Below are 14,110 nucleotides of genomic sequence, written 5' to 3'. Positions count from 1 at the left end.
GCAGTGTCCGCCGGGCGAGGGGACCAGGGCCTGCTTACGGGTTGAGGAGCACTTGGTTGCTGAGTCGCTCCGCGGCTCTTCCCGGTGGACCGACTTGGGCCGTGGCTTTCTCGGCTTCGATTTCGGGTTAGCCAGGCCTTGCTCCTCTAAGATCTGCTGCTGCTTCCGTCGCAAGTACTCCTGCTTGATCAGCTCTCGCCGCGCCTTCTCCTCTTCCTTCCGGATCCGATCTTCTTCGGCTTTCCGGCTGAGGGAAAAAGACGTCAGGACCGTCCCGGTCAGAGGGACGCACCCGGGGGACTCAGGGCCCCACGTCCGCCTCCCCGCCTCACTGTACACTTCTTGGGTCACATGACACGGGATAACCACATCCGGCTCACGGGGTTGGGGTGGGGGTTTAAGCGCTTCAGACCGAGCAGGACGGAGGGGACGTGACAGACGTGGTCCCGGGGAGGGCGGCGGCGGGAGCCAGGGCACCCACCGGGCCTCGTCTCTCTTCAGCTCCACTTCCGCCTCGAGCTGCTGCTTCCGCACACGGGCCTCCTCGGCCTTGCGCTGCTGCTTCAGGAGGAAGGCCGCACGCTTCTTGGCGAGCTCGTCCTCCGCCTTCTGCTCATCCTGCAGGACAGACATGGCCGAGCATCACCGGGAACAGCCCTCAGGTGGCCCGCGCTCTCCTCACGCCCAGCAGCAGTATCTAACACAGGCTTAGAAATTTCAGTGCCGAGACTTTCTTACTCTTTTTAATTGGCGAATAAGCACATCTTTATGACGCTAAACACATGGAAGACACCACACAGCTAAAAAGGCGTTCACAAAGCCTGTCACCTTTGCAAAGGTCTGTGCTGGATTCAGCTTGCCTCAGAAACAGCGTGCTGCCACAGGTGGGCTAACACCCGTTTGTTTACACCTGAAAGGTACTGACGCCGCATGAAGCAAGCTGCCCTGCTAAGATACACGGGATGGCTCTGCATTTATGTCACCACCTTCATAACTGCTAGGAGGACAGGAGACACTGCTAGAACAGGAAAGTGTTCACCACTCATTTTCCTCTTTCCCCTAAGAAAAATAACAAGCGAGGCACCAACAGAATCAGAAATGTCTTCAAAAGTTTCTATAGCCATCCAGACTCTACTGCAGGCTCAGCACACTTTGGCCCAACATCCGTTTCTGTGGATCCTGTAGCTAAGACTGTTTTCACTGATTGGAAAACCATCAAAAGAAAACTAGTATTTTGTGAAACATGGAAGTCATTGGGAGTTGGCGGTCCAAAGCCTATACTCGTCCAGGGCTGTCCTGACAGAGACGGCGGCGGCAGACCAGGTCTGCAGGCCCTGCTCTGACTCTGAGCTGTGGTAATGCCCTCACCACTACAACGAAGTGACCGCACCTGGCCACCACTCGCCACCACGCTCCCAGCCGTTTACCTTGAAGAAGAAGCCGACCCCTGGCTTCTGGTCGCCCTCACCACTGAGGTCCACCGCGCTCTCGTGGCCCTCTGTCTGTCCGTCCTCGTCGGGGGCCTTCAGGTCCGACAGATCCACCTCGATGAGGCTAGCCTTATTCCTGGGGGGCCCATCCCCGGGGACGTCCTCCTTTCCTAAGATTGCACCCCCGGGGGCGCTGAGCCCCGCCTCCTTCACGCCACTCTCCAGAGCTTCTCTGCCGCTCATTTGTTCCGACAGGATGTTTGTGTCTTTGGAAGATGACAGGACCAACGCCCGCTGGTTGTTCTCATCATGCAGCCGGTAAGTGTCGAAGAAACACTTCTCATGAGGGTCACCGGCGGGGTCTGCGTCCCAGCCGGGGTCAGAGGGCGTCCTCGGCGGGAAAGGCCGTACGTGCGGGAGGGCCTCCACGCTGGGGGTCGGGGTCTTGCTTCGGGACGAACCCTGCTGCCTGTCTTTCGCAACCTTCAGCTCAGCTGGCCTTCCCGGGCGGGAGTTGCGCCCCTGACCAAGACGGGGAGGTCTGCGGGGGCCCGGCACCCCAGGCGGGGAGAGCGGCTCCACAAAGTGGAGGCCCGCCTTGACCTTCTGGTCCTGGCAATTGTTTCTGGAGCCTGGAGCTGGCACTGCAGGGGACTTGAGGAGCAGCTGCTCCTGCTGCTGGGAAATCTTCAGGATGGCCTGCTGCAGCGTGCTGATGGTCTCATTCAGCTTCTCGATGGAAAGGTCGCACTCGCCCACGTTGGCCACCTCACCTGCGTCGTCCAGGAGGACGGCAGAGAGAGCTTTGCTCTTCTCCAGCCCGTGCAGGGCGGCGTCTCGGGCTCTGTGCTGCTGAAGGAAAGCCAGGCCTTCTCGGTCCACATCTTGACACTCACCAACATCTCGCTGCTGCTCCTTGACCAGAAACTCCTCTGTTCTGGACACACCACCACCGAAGTCCTCGCCGTTGTGCTGGGGACCTTCCCTAGCCACGAGCCCCGGCTTCAGCGGCTGGGGGACAGCCTCTGCCTTGCCCTTCTTGACCACGTGCAGGAAGGCCGCCTTCCCCAGCCTGAGCCGCTGCCGGGCAGACAGCGCCTCCATCTCCTTCTTCTGCGCCTCGATGGCCCTCCGCTTCTCCTCCAGCTGCATGTGCAGCCGCACCAGCTCGGAAGCCAGCAGGCTGGCGTGGTCGCGGCCCTGCGGCCCGGGGCTCTGCTCTCGCTTCTGCTTCCACGTGGTCAGTGGGGCCGGGCAGCTCTCCGAGGCGTCGGGTGTGGTCTTCTGGGAGCTGCTCGTGCTGGACTTGGTCTCACAGCTGTTGAGCCTCTGGAGCTTCCTCTCCGCAAAGCTGGTCATCTTCACACTCCCGCTGGCCATGGAGACGCTGCTGATCTGAGAGACCGTGCTCAGGCAAGGGCTGGAGCGGCCGCTGGCGTCGTCCTTGTCCTCGTGCTCCTTCACCTTCATGTCCTCCTGTAGTTTGGCCGACTCCTCCTCGCCAACATACTTGGAGGTCAGCACGGGGTGGTCCTCGCCAATCAAATCAGGCTCAGCTTCCTCTAGGTCTGCGACGTCCGAGTCTGAGTCCTGCCTCAGGACCACCCATGGCTCGGGATCGTGGGTGCGGGGGCTTCTTGCACAGCCAACGCACAGCCTGCCCTCCGAGTCATCGTCAGCTCCGGCCACATGAAGAAAGAAGCCGTCAGCAGGCTGTCCCTGAGACAGTGGATCAAAAGCGCCACTCCGGGTTTCCCCGGCCTCAGTGGATGCGGGGATCAAGCCTGAAGGTGGCTCTGAGCTGATCGGGGTGAAAGTCCTATTCGGGTCACGACTGACTTGGCTGCTGGGCGCCTTCCTCCGCCCCGGAGGCAGGTGGCCCTCACCGGGCCTCCTGGACGTGCAGGTCCTCGGCCGCCCTTCTCCGTACTCGTCCTCCTTGGTGATCGTCTGCTTCTCTTTGGCTGGCCGGAGCACAGCCGGCATCAACGGCTCCAAGAAGAAACTGTCGGGCTTACTTTCTAAGGTGTCCGCCAGCCTCTGGGGAGACCTGGCACCTGTCACCAGGCCCAGGTCACCGCCGTGGGGCTCCCCGTCCATTCTAACGATGGCCACGAGCTCTTCATCCTCATCCTCAATGTCGACATTGTTCAGGAGGCTCTTCCCAGGGGCCTTCGGGGTTGCGGGGTGTGGCTGGTTCTGTGGGGTCAGGGTAACGACGTTGGATGCCAAACTGTCCTTGCTGATAGAGCGGGCCAGGCTGATGCTGTCGCCAGAGCCGGGGTCTGTGTCATAGCTCGCGGCATGATGGACAGCAAAGGGCGCTGTTGACACAGGCCTGCAATGTGGAAAAAAGCCCATTGGACACAAGAGGCGACACCAACAGAGTGACACCACCACCAGTTATGACAAGAGAATGTAAATCTTAAATATGGAGAGTTAAACAAACCGTTTCCTGGGCAGAAGAAAACCACAGGTGACTTTAGTTCAGCAATTCTCAAAACATTTTGCTCCCAGGACCCCTTTACACCTTAAAAATTACTGAGAAGAGCTTTTACTTATTACAGTTATCAATATTAATCAATATTTACCACACTGGAAATTAAAGCGAAGTTGTTTTAAAAACACTGATTAAAAAATGCAATAAAAGGGGTTGACCTGTTAGCTCAGTTGGTTAGAGCATGGTGCTGAAAACACCAAGGTTGCCAGTTCGATCCCTGCATGGGCCACTGTGAGCTGCGCCCTCACTAAGAGTCAACTGTGCCCTTGTAGCATGAAAGCAACGTGTAACCAATGACCGTGGCTGTTCCCCAATAAAAAAAAAAAATTTTTTTTTAATGCAATAAAAAAACCTATCACATGAAAAAAGTCTGTACTTTCTAAAACAAAGAAGTTAATAGTGAGGGCCGGCCGAGTGGCGCGATGGTTAAGAACTGGCTTGGGACGCCAGACGGCTCCAGTTTGGATCCCACATATGAGGGCCAGTGACACTGCCCTCCACAGCTAAGATGCTGAACAACAGCTCAACCTGAAGCTGGGTTGCGTTGAGTCGCCGGCGACGGCGTAGGCTGCAGCCCCTGTGGCAGTGGGTTGCCATGGGCTACCGTGTGTAGCCAGCAGCCAGTGTGAGCAGCCAGCAGCCGCAGTGAGCGGCCGTCCAGAAGCCGGCGACTGATCTGCCTCGCCAGGGAAGAGCGCAATGATGGTGCCAACTTGGGCCAGTGAAGTAACGTCCTCCACAACTAGACTGAAGAACAAAACGACAGCAACTTGTCTGTTCCCCTTCCCCAATTCCCCAGCACTGTTCCCATCCCCCCAGTTCCCCCGTAAAAAATCTTAAAAAAAAAAAGAAGTTAATAGTGAGACGAGTGGCGTTAATGTACACTACTGCAAATCTTTCCGATACCTGGCTGGGTTCATATCTCATTCTGACTCAGTCCCGATTTGCTGCAACAACACATGTCATGGTGTACTCTGCTCAAGAGAGGAGCAGGGGCGCAGATAACACCATGGCGTGTTCTGGCCCATGCAACCCTGGAAGGGCCTCGGTGACCCCAGGGGTCCTGGGCCACATCGGAACAGCTGCTGTTAGTCTAATGACATTTCAATCGGAAACTTATTTGAAATGTAGACAGTTCACCTGGGTTTTTTTTCCGGCCACGCTACTGCTGCCCCCCGTGGCTGACCATCCACTCGGGTTAAAGAATTAGATCGGTGTCGCTGATCTGGTGATTGGAGGAAACAGTACAACATGCTCAGCATTAAGTAACCAACTTTGGATCATTTGAAACTCTTTCAACACAAGAAACATTTCTCAAGGAAATGCATCATAACTCACACCCAACTGCTCAAGGAAAGCAGATAACCACACCCAATTTTCAATAGCATCAGCAGTAACGTGCAATTCAACAGCGCTCAGGCCAAATTGTGACGTGAAAGAATCAGGACTTTCAGTGAACGTCATCAACACATGCAAGTTCTTGCAAGAGTACAACACAACAATGTTCTGTAATACTTCATATAATCTACTAGATTTTAATAATATTGCCAGTATAAAGACTATACATTTAAAGTACATCAATACAATTTGAAATTTATGCTGCCAGTCTTAACTAAAATTATTATGTCAAAATAAAGTTTAATTTTGAGAACTGTTACTTTGGTGAACTACCGTAAGAACTGAGGAGGAGAGAGAAAGAGGAGAGGGCACTCCTACCTGGGGGGTCCTCTCCCTGTACCGTCTTCTGCTGCTTCTGCCTCAATGGCAATAAAGGATGCGACGGGCTAAAGGCGGAAGCTCCCTTCCCCCTAAACAAAAAAAGAACAGGAGAGAAAATCACCTGTTTAGCAATCTTCAATTAAAACTGGTATCTGACGAGAAGGGCAAACAGGAGTGACAGCTGCAAAAGCAGACTTACAGATGTTCCGATTCATCGGGGTGCAGGTGATGCCGGTGGCAGCCCTCGGCCGGCAGGTGGCTGGGTGGCTGCAGCTCGGCGGGGCTCGCCGCTGCAGGGCCGCCCAGGAAGCTGCGCTTGGTGGCGTTGGAGATAGGAATAGGGGGCCGACTGCTTTTTTGGTGTGACACTGTTTTAGCTGCAGAAAACAGCAATTTTACAAAAATATTCATGTTATTTACAGTTACTTACATGAGCAAGACACATCTAAAATAAAACCCTGCAGCTTTGATAAGCACTAAAAATAACACCACCTTTATCTGAAACCAAACTTCTCCCAAAAAACTGGTTTCAAGTTCAACAAATGTGCTCTGTAATAATGAATACTACCAATATCACACCAAAACGAGTACCACAGACAAGACACAACACAGACTAGAACAAGTGGTGAACGTGGCTGGTGCATCTCTTGACGACCACATGGCACCTCCAGCATGTGACCAGCCACCCCAGCAGTCCCTGAACAGGAACCCCATCTCTGAGGCTGCTCCCCGAGGGCTGGCCCACGACAGTGGTGCCAGGGCTAGTCTAGGGCAGCAGGAGCTGGGCTCAGGCTGGGCCTTCCCTGGCCAGCTGGTACCAAGGGCCTAGCAGCATGGCAGCTGGACTCCAGACAGCCCTGGCCCGGGGGGCAGCTCACTGTGGGGACACAGTAGCTAAGGTGAAGTGAACATGGGAAGGAGCTCTGGGGACGAAGGGCTGGGTGGCTGCCCTGAGCCCACTGAAGTTCGAGGAGACAGAGAGGAAAGGCTGAGACAGCAACAGGCAGCCAAGAGCTGGAGTGAGGGCCGAGGACACAGGCTGCATCCTGCAGCCAGGGTCAGGCCTGGGCCCTGAGGGCAGAGAAGCCGGCTGTGGAGGCTGCTATGCTGATCCTGACACAGACAGAGACTTCTGGGCCTTGAAAAGCTCCAATTCCCGGACTCCCTGGGACTCCGTGGGCTCCTGCCTGTGAAAAGCCTCCTGTCCCCTGGGCTTGGGGACCCGCACAGGCCTCCTGCAAGATGGCACGTGCCCTGCAGGACCTGCCCGTCCCCCTCCAGCCACCAGGCCTACCAGCATGAGCTGGGCCTGACAGGAGGAAAGGGCCCCCCAGGGCAGCCAGCAGGTCCAACTCAGGAGGACTCCTGAGACACATGCAGCAACGAACCTGCGAGCTGCACGCACGGACTAAAAGCACGGCCCTCACTAAGCAAGGGGAACGACGGGGACTGCCATGTGGCTGCCGTGCACTACACAAGGTCGAGGAGGCAGAGGGAGGCGGGGGCACCCACAGCAGCACACAGGGGGGCCGGGGGGCCACGTGAACCTGCAGAATTCATGTGGACACGATGATTGTGATGAGGTGCCAGGCGAAGGGCACTAACAGCCACCAGGCCTGGAGGCAGAGCTGTGGGAACGAGAACGGGACACAGCTTCCCCCGAGGCAAACAGATGGCAGCCGCCCTGTAGGAAGTCACTATATTCCAAGCCCGTCTCTGGGCCTGAGCCCGGCTGTGACTGGAGCGAGCTGCCTGGAGGAGTCTGCGGAGCGACTCGAGCCTGTCCCACAGGGACAGAGACACCTTTACTCAGGGGCTGGCCAGCTGGGGAGGGGAGCTCCCTCAGCTCCCCCTCCCAGAGGCCCAAAGTGTCATCGTGGCCCATCCGAGTTGGGGAGCAGAGGCCTGGCCAAGGTCCACTGCACCCACAGGCCGCCCAAGGTCACTCCCCAGCGTCTGAATGTACGCTCAGGTGAACGTATTTGGTGGCTGGAACACCAGCCACACTGGGCGTTCACAAGGCTGAGGGGAGTCTTAGAACCCCACTCCCACTCCCACCCCGCCGCCTCCAAGATGGTAAATGAGAATCACTGAGACCCCGTGGGGAATGCAGGAAACTGGTGCCCCCCGAGGACCTAGAGGATGCCACGTTTGGCCCCTGAATCGGCACATCATTCCCCAGGCTGCCCCCAAGGAAACCAGATGGATCCTGGACACAGCCCAGCAGAAGGCCCAGGGGCAGCTGCCCTGCCAGAGGTGCAAGCAGCCACCTCCGACCTCTGAGACACAGCGAGTGGCCCATGACCAGGCACAGAAACAGGGACCTCAGTCCGATAAATAAGTGCCAACAATGATGAGCTTGGAGGCAGCCTCCAGACAAGAACGTGGTGCAGGCGACACCTTGGTTTGACCTGAGACCCTCAGCAGAGGCCCGGCCACACCACGCCTGCATGGAGGCTCTGGGTCTTGCCATACCAGTGACGTTTTTAGGGACACGCCAGGTCATCCCACACATAGTAAAACAGACACCGCTATACCCGACCTGTCCCCGGGATGAGGGCCTGGAGGTGGCACACTGCGCACCTGGGTACCGCTCCAGCCGAATGACACAGAGGCTCCGAACGGGGCTCCAAGTGGGAAGGGCTGGGCCACGCAGGCCAGCAGGCCTGTCGTTGCAGCTGTCAGGGGAAAGGGGCCACGTGCTCCGAGGCAGGTCCCCGTGGGAGAGGCACAGAGCAGCATCCCGGATGCTGGGGCAGGGCCATGCTGCCTGCCCCAAAGAACCACACACCTTCACGCAAGAGCCCTCGTGTCACTGGCCCTGGCTCACTGGACACCTAGTGACCGTGCGTCATGAGCAGAGTCCTGCCAGACACTTCCAGTCACAAGGGCGAGCTCACCATCTTCAGACAGACGAGGTATGTGGGACTGAGCCTGTGGGGGTGCGAGCTGCATGTAGATACCACCCTGGCACCAGCACCTCTTTGGCTCCTGCCTGAGCTTAGCTTACAGACGGCCGATTCAAGAATGCAGACAGATGCTGCTGGCTGCTGCAAGCCAGCCTGTCATCAGCCACCACCATGGAATAATGGGCACACGCGTGAAGTGGCCAGAGGCAGGGATGGACCTATGCAAACTAGGCTGCCCTGGGGCCAATGCCGAGGCCCCCGCACGCACAGTCCTCCAGGGGCCTGCTGACCACTTGGTGGCCGTCAGCTACACTAAGCCCACTCTGGGAGGGCCAGCAAATCACTCTGGTCAGACAAATGCATATTCCGCTTCGAGCGTGACTTTCCTGACCCAGGCCAGCGCACCAATGGCCAGCAGCTCAGAGAGCACGTGGCCGGACTGCACTGGACGAGGCAACGCCTCACATGACCTGTGGGTCATGCCCAGTCCAATGTGAGCGGCACCTCAGCTGTTTCCTGGGCATTTCCACTGCAAGGAGAGGTGGCCAACAAGACACTGCAGGCGTTGTGGCCCCGCCCACACCACGCCCTCTCCCTGCATTGCCGCCACCTGGCCCCATCCACGTCTGCCACACCAGGCACAGCGCTGTGTGGCTCCCCACGCTGAGTCCTCGGGAGCCTCAGCTACAGCTCCAGTGCCTGCCCCACAGCGCCCTGCTCCCACCTCCTGCTTAGGGAATGACCACGACAGAGGGCGTCACACTCCTGGGAAAGCACAGTGGAGTCCAAGGCAAGAGGGGAGTGGCTGCAGAGCATGGCCTCTTGGGTACCGCACGGGGCCCAACTGGGAGAGGCATACAGGCTGATGGTCCTTTCGGCCTAGGGAGACACCAAGGTGACCGAGCTGGGGACAGGGTGGAGGAGCACGTCCTCACCACTGGCCTGCCTGCCCCGCCATTGGTGGAGGTGTCTACACAGCTTTGGTGGGACCACTACCTAGGCCATGTGCCTCCGGGACTCAACGGGGCATGTGCAGCCTGCGTTCATGAAGGACCTGGTCAAGTCTGTAATCTACTCATTTTTCTATTGGGTTTTCTTTCACTCATGGATGTGAACGAGCTTTCTATACATTCTAAGTGCCAGTTATCCCTTAAAGCCAGTTGATTTGTTTTACTTTTTAATCATCTTTTACTGAAAAAAAGGTCTTAATCTGGTAAACAGATGTTTTCTGCCTTGAGTGTGAGAAGGCCCCCACACACTAGTTGGGTTTACTTGCTGCCAAGCAAGTCCATCAGAACCCCGCTGCCCCTCAGGCGTTTGTTCTGAGGGCGAGGACGGGCCCAGCGCTGTGCAGTCTGGAAAAGCTCCGGGAGGGACTGTGCCGCAACCACAGGGGCGGGCACCGGACAGCAGCTAGGACATGACACAGGTCTCTACTCCCCAGAGAAACCATTCAAACTGAAACAGCACTGCTGTACAAAAAGTTAGGAACCAGTTAGGGACACCTGAGTGCTGAAAAGGTCTCAGAGGAAACAGCTAGCAATTCACCAAAGTCTGTCACTCACCATCTTTCAGTTCCTGCACGTCCCTGGGTTGAACAAAATCTGGTCTGACATTCTCAAACCACCAGAAGAGTTCAGCAATAAAAACCATAATGTTTGGCTAGAAGAAAAAAACAAAAAACCAAGGACACGGTAAGTAGCTTATTCACACATGGCTTTAAAAATGTGTGTTTAATAATTCATTATTACCTTCAACACTAAGGGAGCATACAGCATATCTTCTAAGGTGAGATAAAAGCATTTGTTAAGATATTCATTTGAGAATTCTCTCAGAAGCCGAATATTATATAGACTGTCAGCCATCGATGTTACCTCCTTCAAGCATATATCTAATAGATAAAAAGAAAACTACAATTTATTATAAAGATATTCTGCTTCATAAGTGTGTGTACATAAATATAAATTCTGAACGAAAAACATTTTAAATGAAGGTAGTGGTGATATTTAAAAAGGTAGTAACGTTAAGAGATTTAAACATTATAGTAAGTATTACAAGTAACAGTAAATACAGAAAGAAAATAATGGAGAAAAAGATCTGAGAAGTGTCCAAGCTCTGAATTTAACTGTTCACATCTAAAAAGCATAACAGAAATTATGTGAGATTTTAAGACTGGGCTTCAAAAATGTACAATAACAATCGTCTTTCAGTTTACAAAAGGACTTGCTGCATAAAGCTGGTTAATGTTAAACCAAGTTTCTTTACCCATCAGAAATCCTCTGCATGAGGTTCCCTTCATGACTGCAGGAGGGATAAAAGCAGAGAAGCCAGGCTTATCAAAGGAGTGATATTGAAATAGCACAAACCACAAATTCAGGCCATTGTGCTTAGCCAGGGTCTCCCTCCGGGAAGGAGATGGGGGACTGTTGGCTATTAGCCTCTGGGGCCGGACAATTTCCCACTTCAGGGTGCTCCGCAGGGCTCAATCGGCAGATCCCAGCACAGGTGTTGGTCGGAGCCATGAAAACACCGACTGCGATGCTCTTTGGGGGTGGGGCAGGGGGACAACTGCTCTCCGACAGGAAGCACTAGAACTAGACACAGCTCAGGACTGAGTAAGTAGCAGTACTGATGGCTGAATTTTGCCTGTAAGTAGATAGATAGGCAGACAGATGACAAAGGGACTTGCGAAATAGAAATAATGAACTTGATTTTTCAGAAGCCATTTCTGAGGGTTTAGAAGCATGCAGAAACCCGAACCACTGAGCTCTGTCCTAGATGGCGCCCAGGCACGAGAAAGTCTCCAAGAAACCCATTATAAGATGACCGGCTGTGCCCACTGCTATTGCTATGAAATGTTTCTTAAAAGTTCTGATCACAAACTAGTACAAATATAAAGATCAGATACCCAGGTGCCTGTACCCAGATGGAAAGTTAACATCAGCCCTTATCTGATTCGGATCCTGTTTTCTTTCAGCAACAAGCACACACGGTACAGGCCAGCCTCCACTAGGTGGCCAGCTGCTCTCCCAGGGTCGTGTGGCTCCTCTACGTGGGGTCACTGTTTTCATCACTCGGCCCGTGCCGTCCATTAGTAAGGCACCCAGAAACAGGACACTGCTGACTTGGCTTCTTGAATGTACATTCATGACAACAAACTACACCTCCATGTGCAGCCCGTTTTCTCCCTGAACTCAGTATTACGTCTGCACATAGACCTACACTGGTGCGGGCAGGTTTCACTCACTCATGTGAGCAGCTACACAGTTTCAGTTTTCACTGTCACGAAAAGTGCCCTGAACACAGCCTCGTGGGTGCTCTCTGCACCTGCACATGCCTTACACCAGGACCACCCTCCCGGATTCTGGAGCTTGCGAGCCCCCACCCAACCCCGTGCCATGGGTATGAAATGCGTGCCCCTGGTCAAGAGTGTGCTTTCACTCTTGTCTTCCTCTTCTGTGTAAAGCCTGTTCTTGTGCCTCTGGGTTGTTCATCTTTTCCTTACTGATCTGCAGGAACTCTTGATGTATTATGGTTACAAAAGGACTGTGTGACAGGTCCTTTATTAGCTTATATTTGTTGCAAATACTTTTTCATGAATACAGTTTATCACTTAATTTTATTTACTTATGTTCCTGTGTCACCATACTGAATTTTAATATGGTTAAATATCAGGATCTTTTATGTGTGCTTTTTTGTAATTTAGGTAATCCATCCCAACACTAACATCATAAAAGTATTTTCCTATATTTTCTTCTCCAAGTTCTTAAGTTTTGCTTTTCAGGGTTAGGTCTTTCATCCAAGGCAGGGGTGCTTCTGTCTCACTGTACTTCCCCCATACAGATGGCCATGTGTCCCCACATTCTCAACTGGCCAGGCCCCTCACCCCAGCAGCTGTGGGCCACCCCACAGGCCCTGGGTTCCCTACAGAGTCACTGTCAGGGCTTCTCTGCACGGCTCCTCTGGGCCATGTGACTACTCCTGAGCCCAAATCACATTGGTCCAGCCCGTGCAAAGTTAAACACAACGTGGTCTTTGTATAGCGAGGACCCCACGTTCTTATTTTGAAAATTCGCCTGCCTGAAATCTGGAACAATCGAAGCAAGAGAATAATGAACACGATGGATTATAATCCGCTGAATAAAACTGGAACCCATGAGGCCATCTGGTACCAATCACATGAATAAGCAGAGAAAGCGCTCCCTTGCAGCAGATGGCCAAGTGACAAACGCAGGAGAGGCGGTGGACACGCTCCTAATGGATGATAACACTAGTGAGCAAATGCTTCATGAAAACAGGAAGTTATAGTCTCGCAGCCTCTCCCCAAAATCACTCATTAATTATAAAGCAAAATTAGTGATCTTAGAGTGGAGAAACCCATCACGCGCCCCCTGAACCAAGTGATGAAAGCTGGTGTCATGGGTGCACTGCCAACATGTCCCCAATTGGATGCACTGGAAAGACACGTCGCTTCTATGGCATTCTTACTAAAAATGCACACCCTGAATCTAATCAGAAGGAAACACTGGACAAGGGACATTCAACAAACTAAGTGACCTGTACTCTTCAAGAAAGACATAGGAGGACTGGGCATGGGCTCCAGTTCCTGGGAACCAGAGAGCTGCCAAGTGACTGGTGAGTGTGCTGGGCCAGAGCCTGGACAGAGTTCCAGAGGTCGAGGACATTACTGGGACGACTGACAAAACCCGGACAGCACCGGATTAGTGCTGTACCACCATTAACCTTCCTGGTCTTTGCTGTGTGAAGAAAATGCCTTTATTCTCCAAGGTGCTCTCAAATGGGTCAGAGAACAGGAAATACAACACAAATGTGACAAAATGTAATGACTGGAAAATCTGGGTGAAAGTATGCAGGAATTCTTCGTATATTCCTCGGTAAATTCAAACATAATCAAAATAAAATCCTACAAAACATTAATTTTGTCCCTTTGGCCTTAAATCCTTTGCATGAATTTTTACATTACCGTGTCAGTTTCTGTAACAAAGTAATTATTTATTGGACTGGCAATAAATTTATTAACCTTGGAAAATTACAGTTTTATACTGATCCTTGGCACCTCTGCATAGAGTTCAAGTCTTCTCCCAAGTACTACAGACAAGTTTACAGTTTTGTCCAGGGGTCCTCCATCTTCTTTGCTGAGTTATTCACAAGCATTATGAACAGCTCGCTTCATTCACAACGTTGGGAAGAGCTGACAGGAGCATGTGGGGCAGGAGGACAGAGCCGGCTCTGAGGCCCAGCGACCAGCCAGCCTGTGGGGACATGTTGTGAAAGCTGCATCCATTCATTCTGTAGTTACGGGTCCACTTAGGTTTCTCATTTTTTCTTGGTTCCACAGAAAATTGCCCACTTCATCTAACATTTCAAATATGTATGACCTACAGTAGTCTCAGCATTTTCCTTAGGATTTATTTCAGTGTCCACTAGATCTGTATTTGATCCTCTCAGCCACTCTATTCTTTATTTTTGCCATCTTTTCTTGATCTTTTCCAGAGGACTGTCTCTTTTAGTAATTCTTTACAAGAATGTTT

The 14,110-nt window shown here is 53.2% G+C and overlaps 1 protein-coding gene and 1 non-coding gene across 2 annotated transcripts in view; one reads left to right on the top strand and one right to left on the bottom strand.

Moving 5' to 3' along the window:
- CAMSAP1 (calmodulin regulated spectrin associated protein 1) overlaps positions 1–14,110 on the bottom strand; it is a 58,833-nt gene that overhangs the window by 6,940 nt on the left and 37,783 nt on the right. Inside the window, exons 8-15 of the mRNA XM_019641960.1 lie at positions 10,310–10,449; positions 10,124–10,220; positions 5,849–6,026; positions 5,647–5,738; positions 5,071–5,155; positions 1,428–3,768; positions 482–618; positions 39–247 (exon numbers count right to left, since the gene is read on the bottom strand). Of these exons, the coding sequence (XP_019497505.1) occupies positions 39–247; positions 482–618; positions 1,428–3,768; positions 5,071–5,155; positions 5,647–5,738; positions 5,849–6,026; positions 10,124–10,220; positions 10,310–10,449 (3,279 nt within the window). The remainder of the gene's footprint in view (positions 1–38; positions 248–481; positions 619–1,427; positions 3,769–5,070; positions 5,156–5,646; positions 5,739–5,848; positions 6,027–10,123; positions 10,221–10,309; positions 10,450–14,110) is intronic.
- TRNAF-GAA (transfer RNA phenylalanine (anticodon GAA)) lies at positions 4,086–4,159 on the top strand. The gene has a single exon. It is a non-coding gene; the product is annotated as a tRNA-Phe (tRNA).

Source organism: Hipposideros armiger, unplaced genomic scaffold (assembly GCF_001890085.2).
Source record: "Hipposideros armiger isolate ML-2016 unplaced genomic scaffold, ASM189008v1 scaffold_3, whole genome shotgun sequence".
Lineage (NCBI taxonomy): Eukaryota > Metazoa > Chordata > Mammalia > Chiroptera > Hipposideridae > Hipposideros > Hipposideros armiger.
Note: the sequence above shows the minus strand (reverse complement) of the source record. Positions and strands in the feature narration are given on the sequence as shown.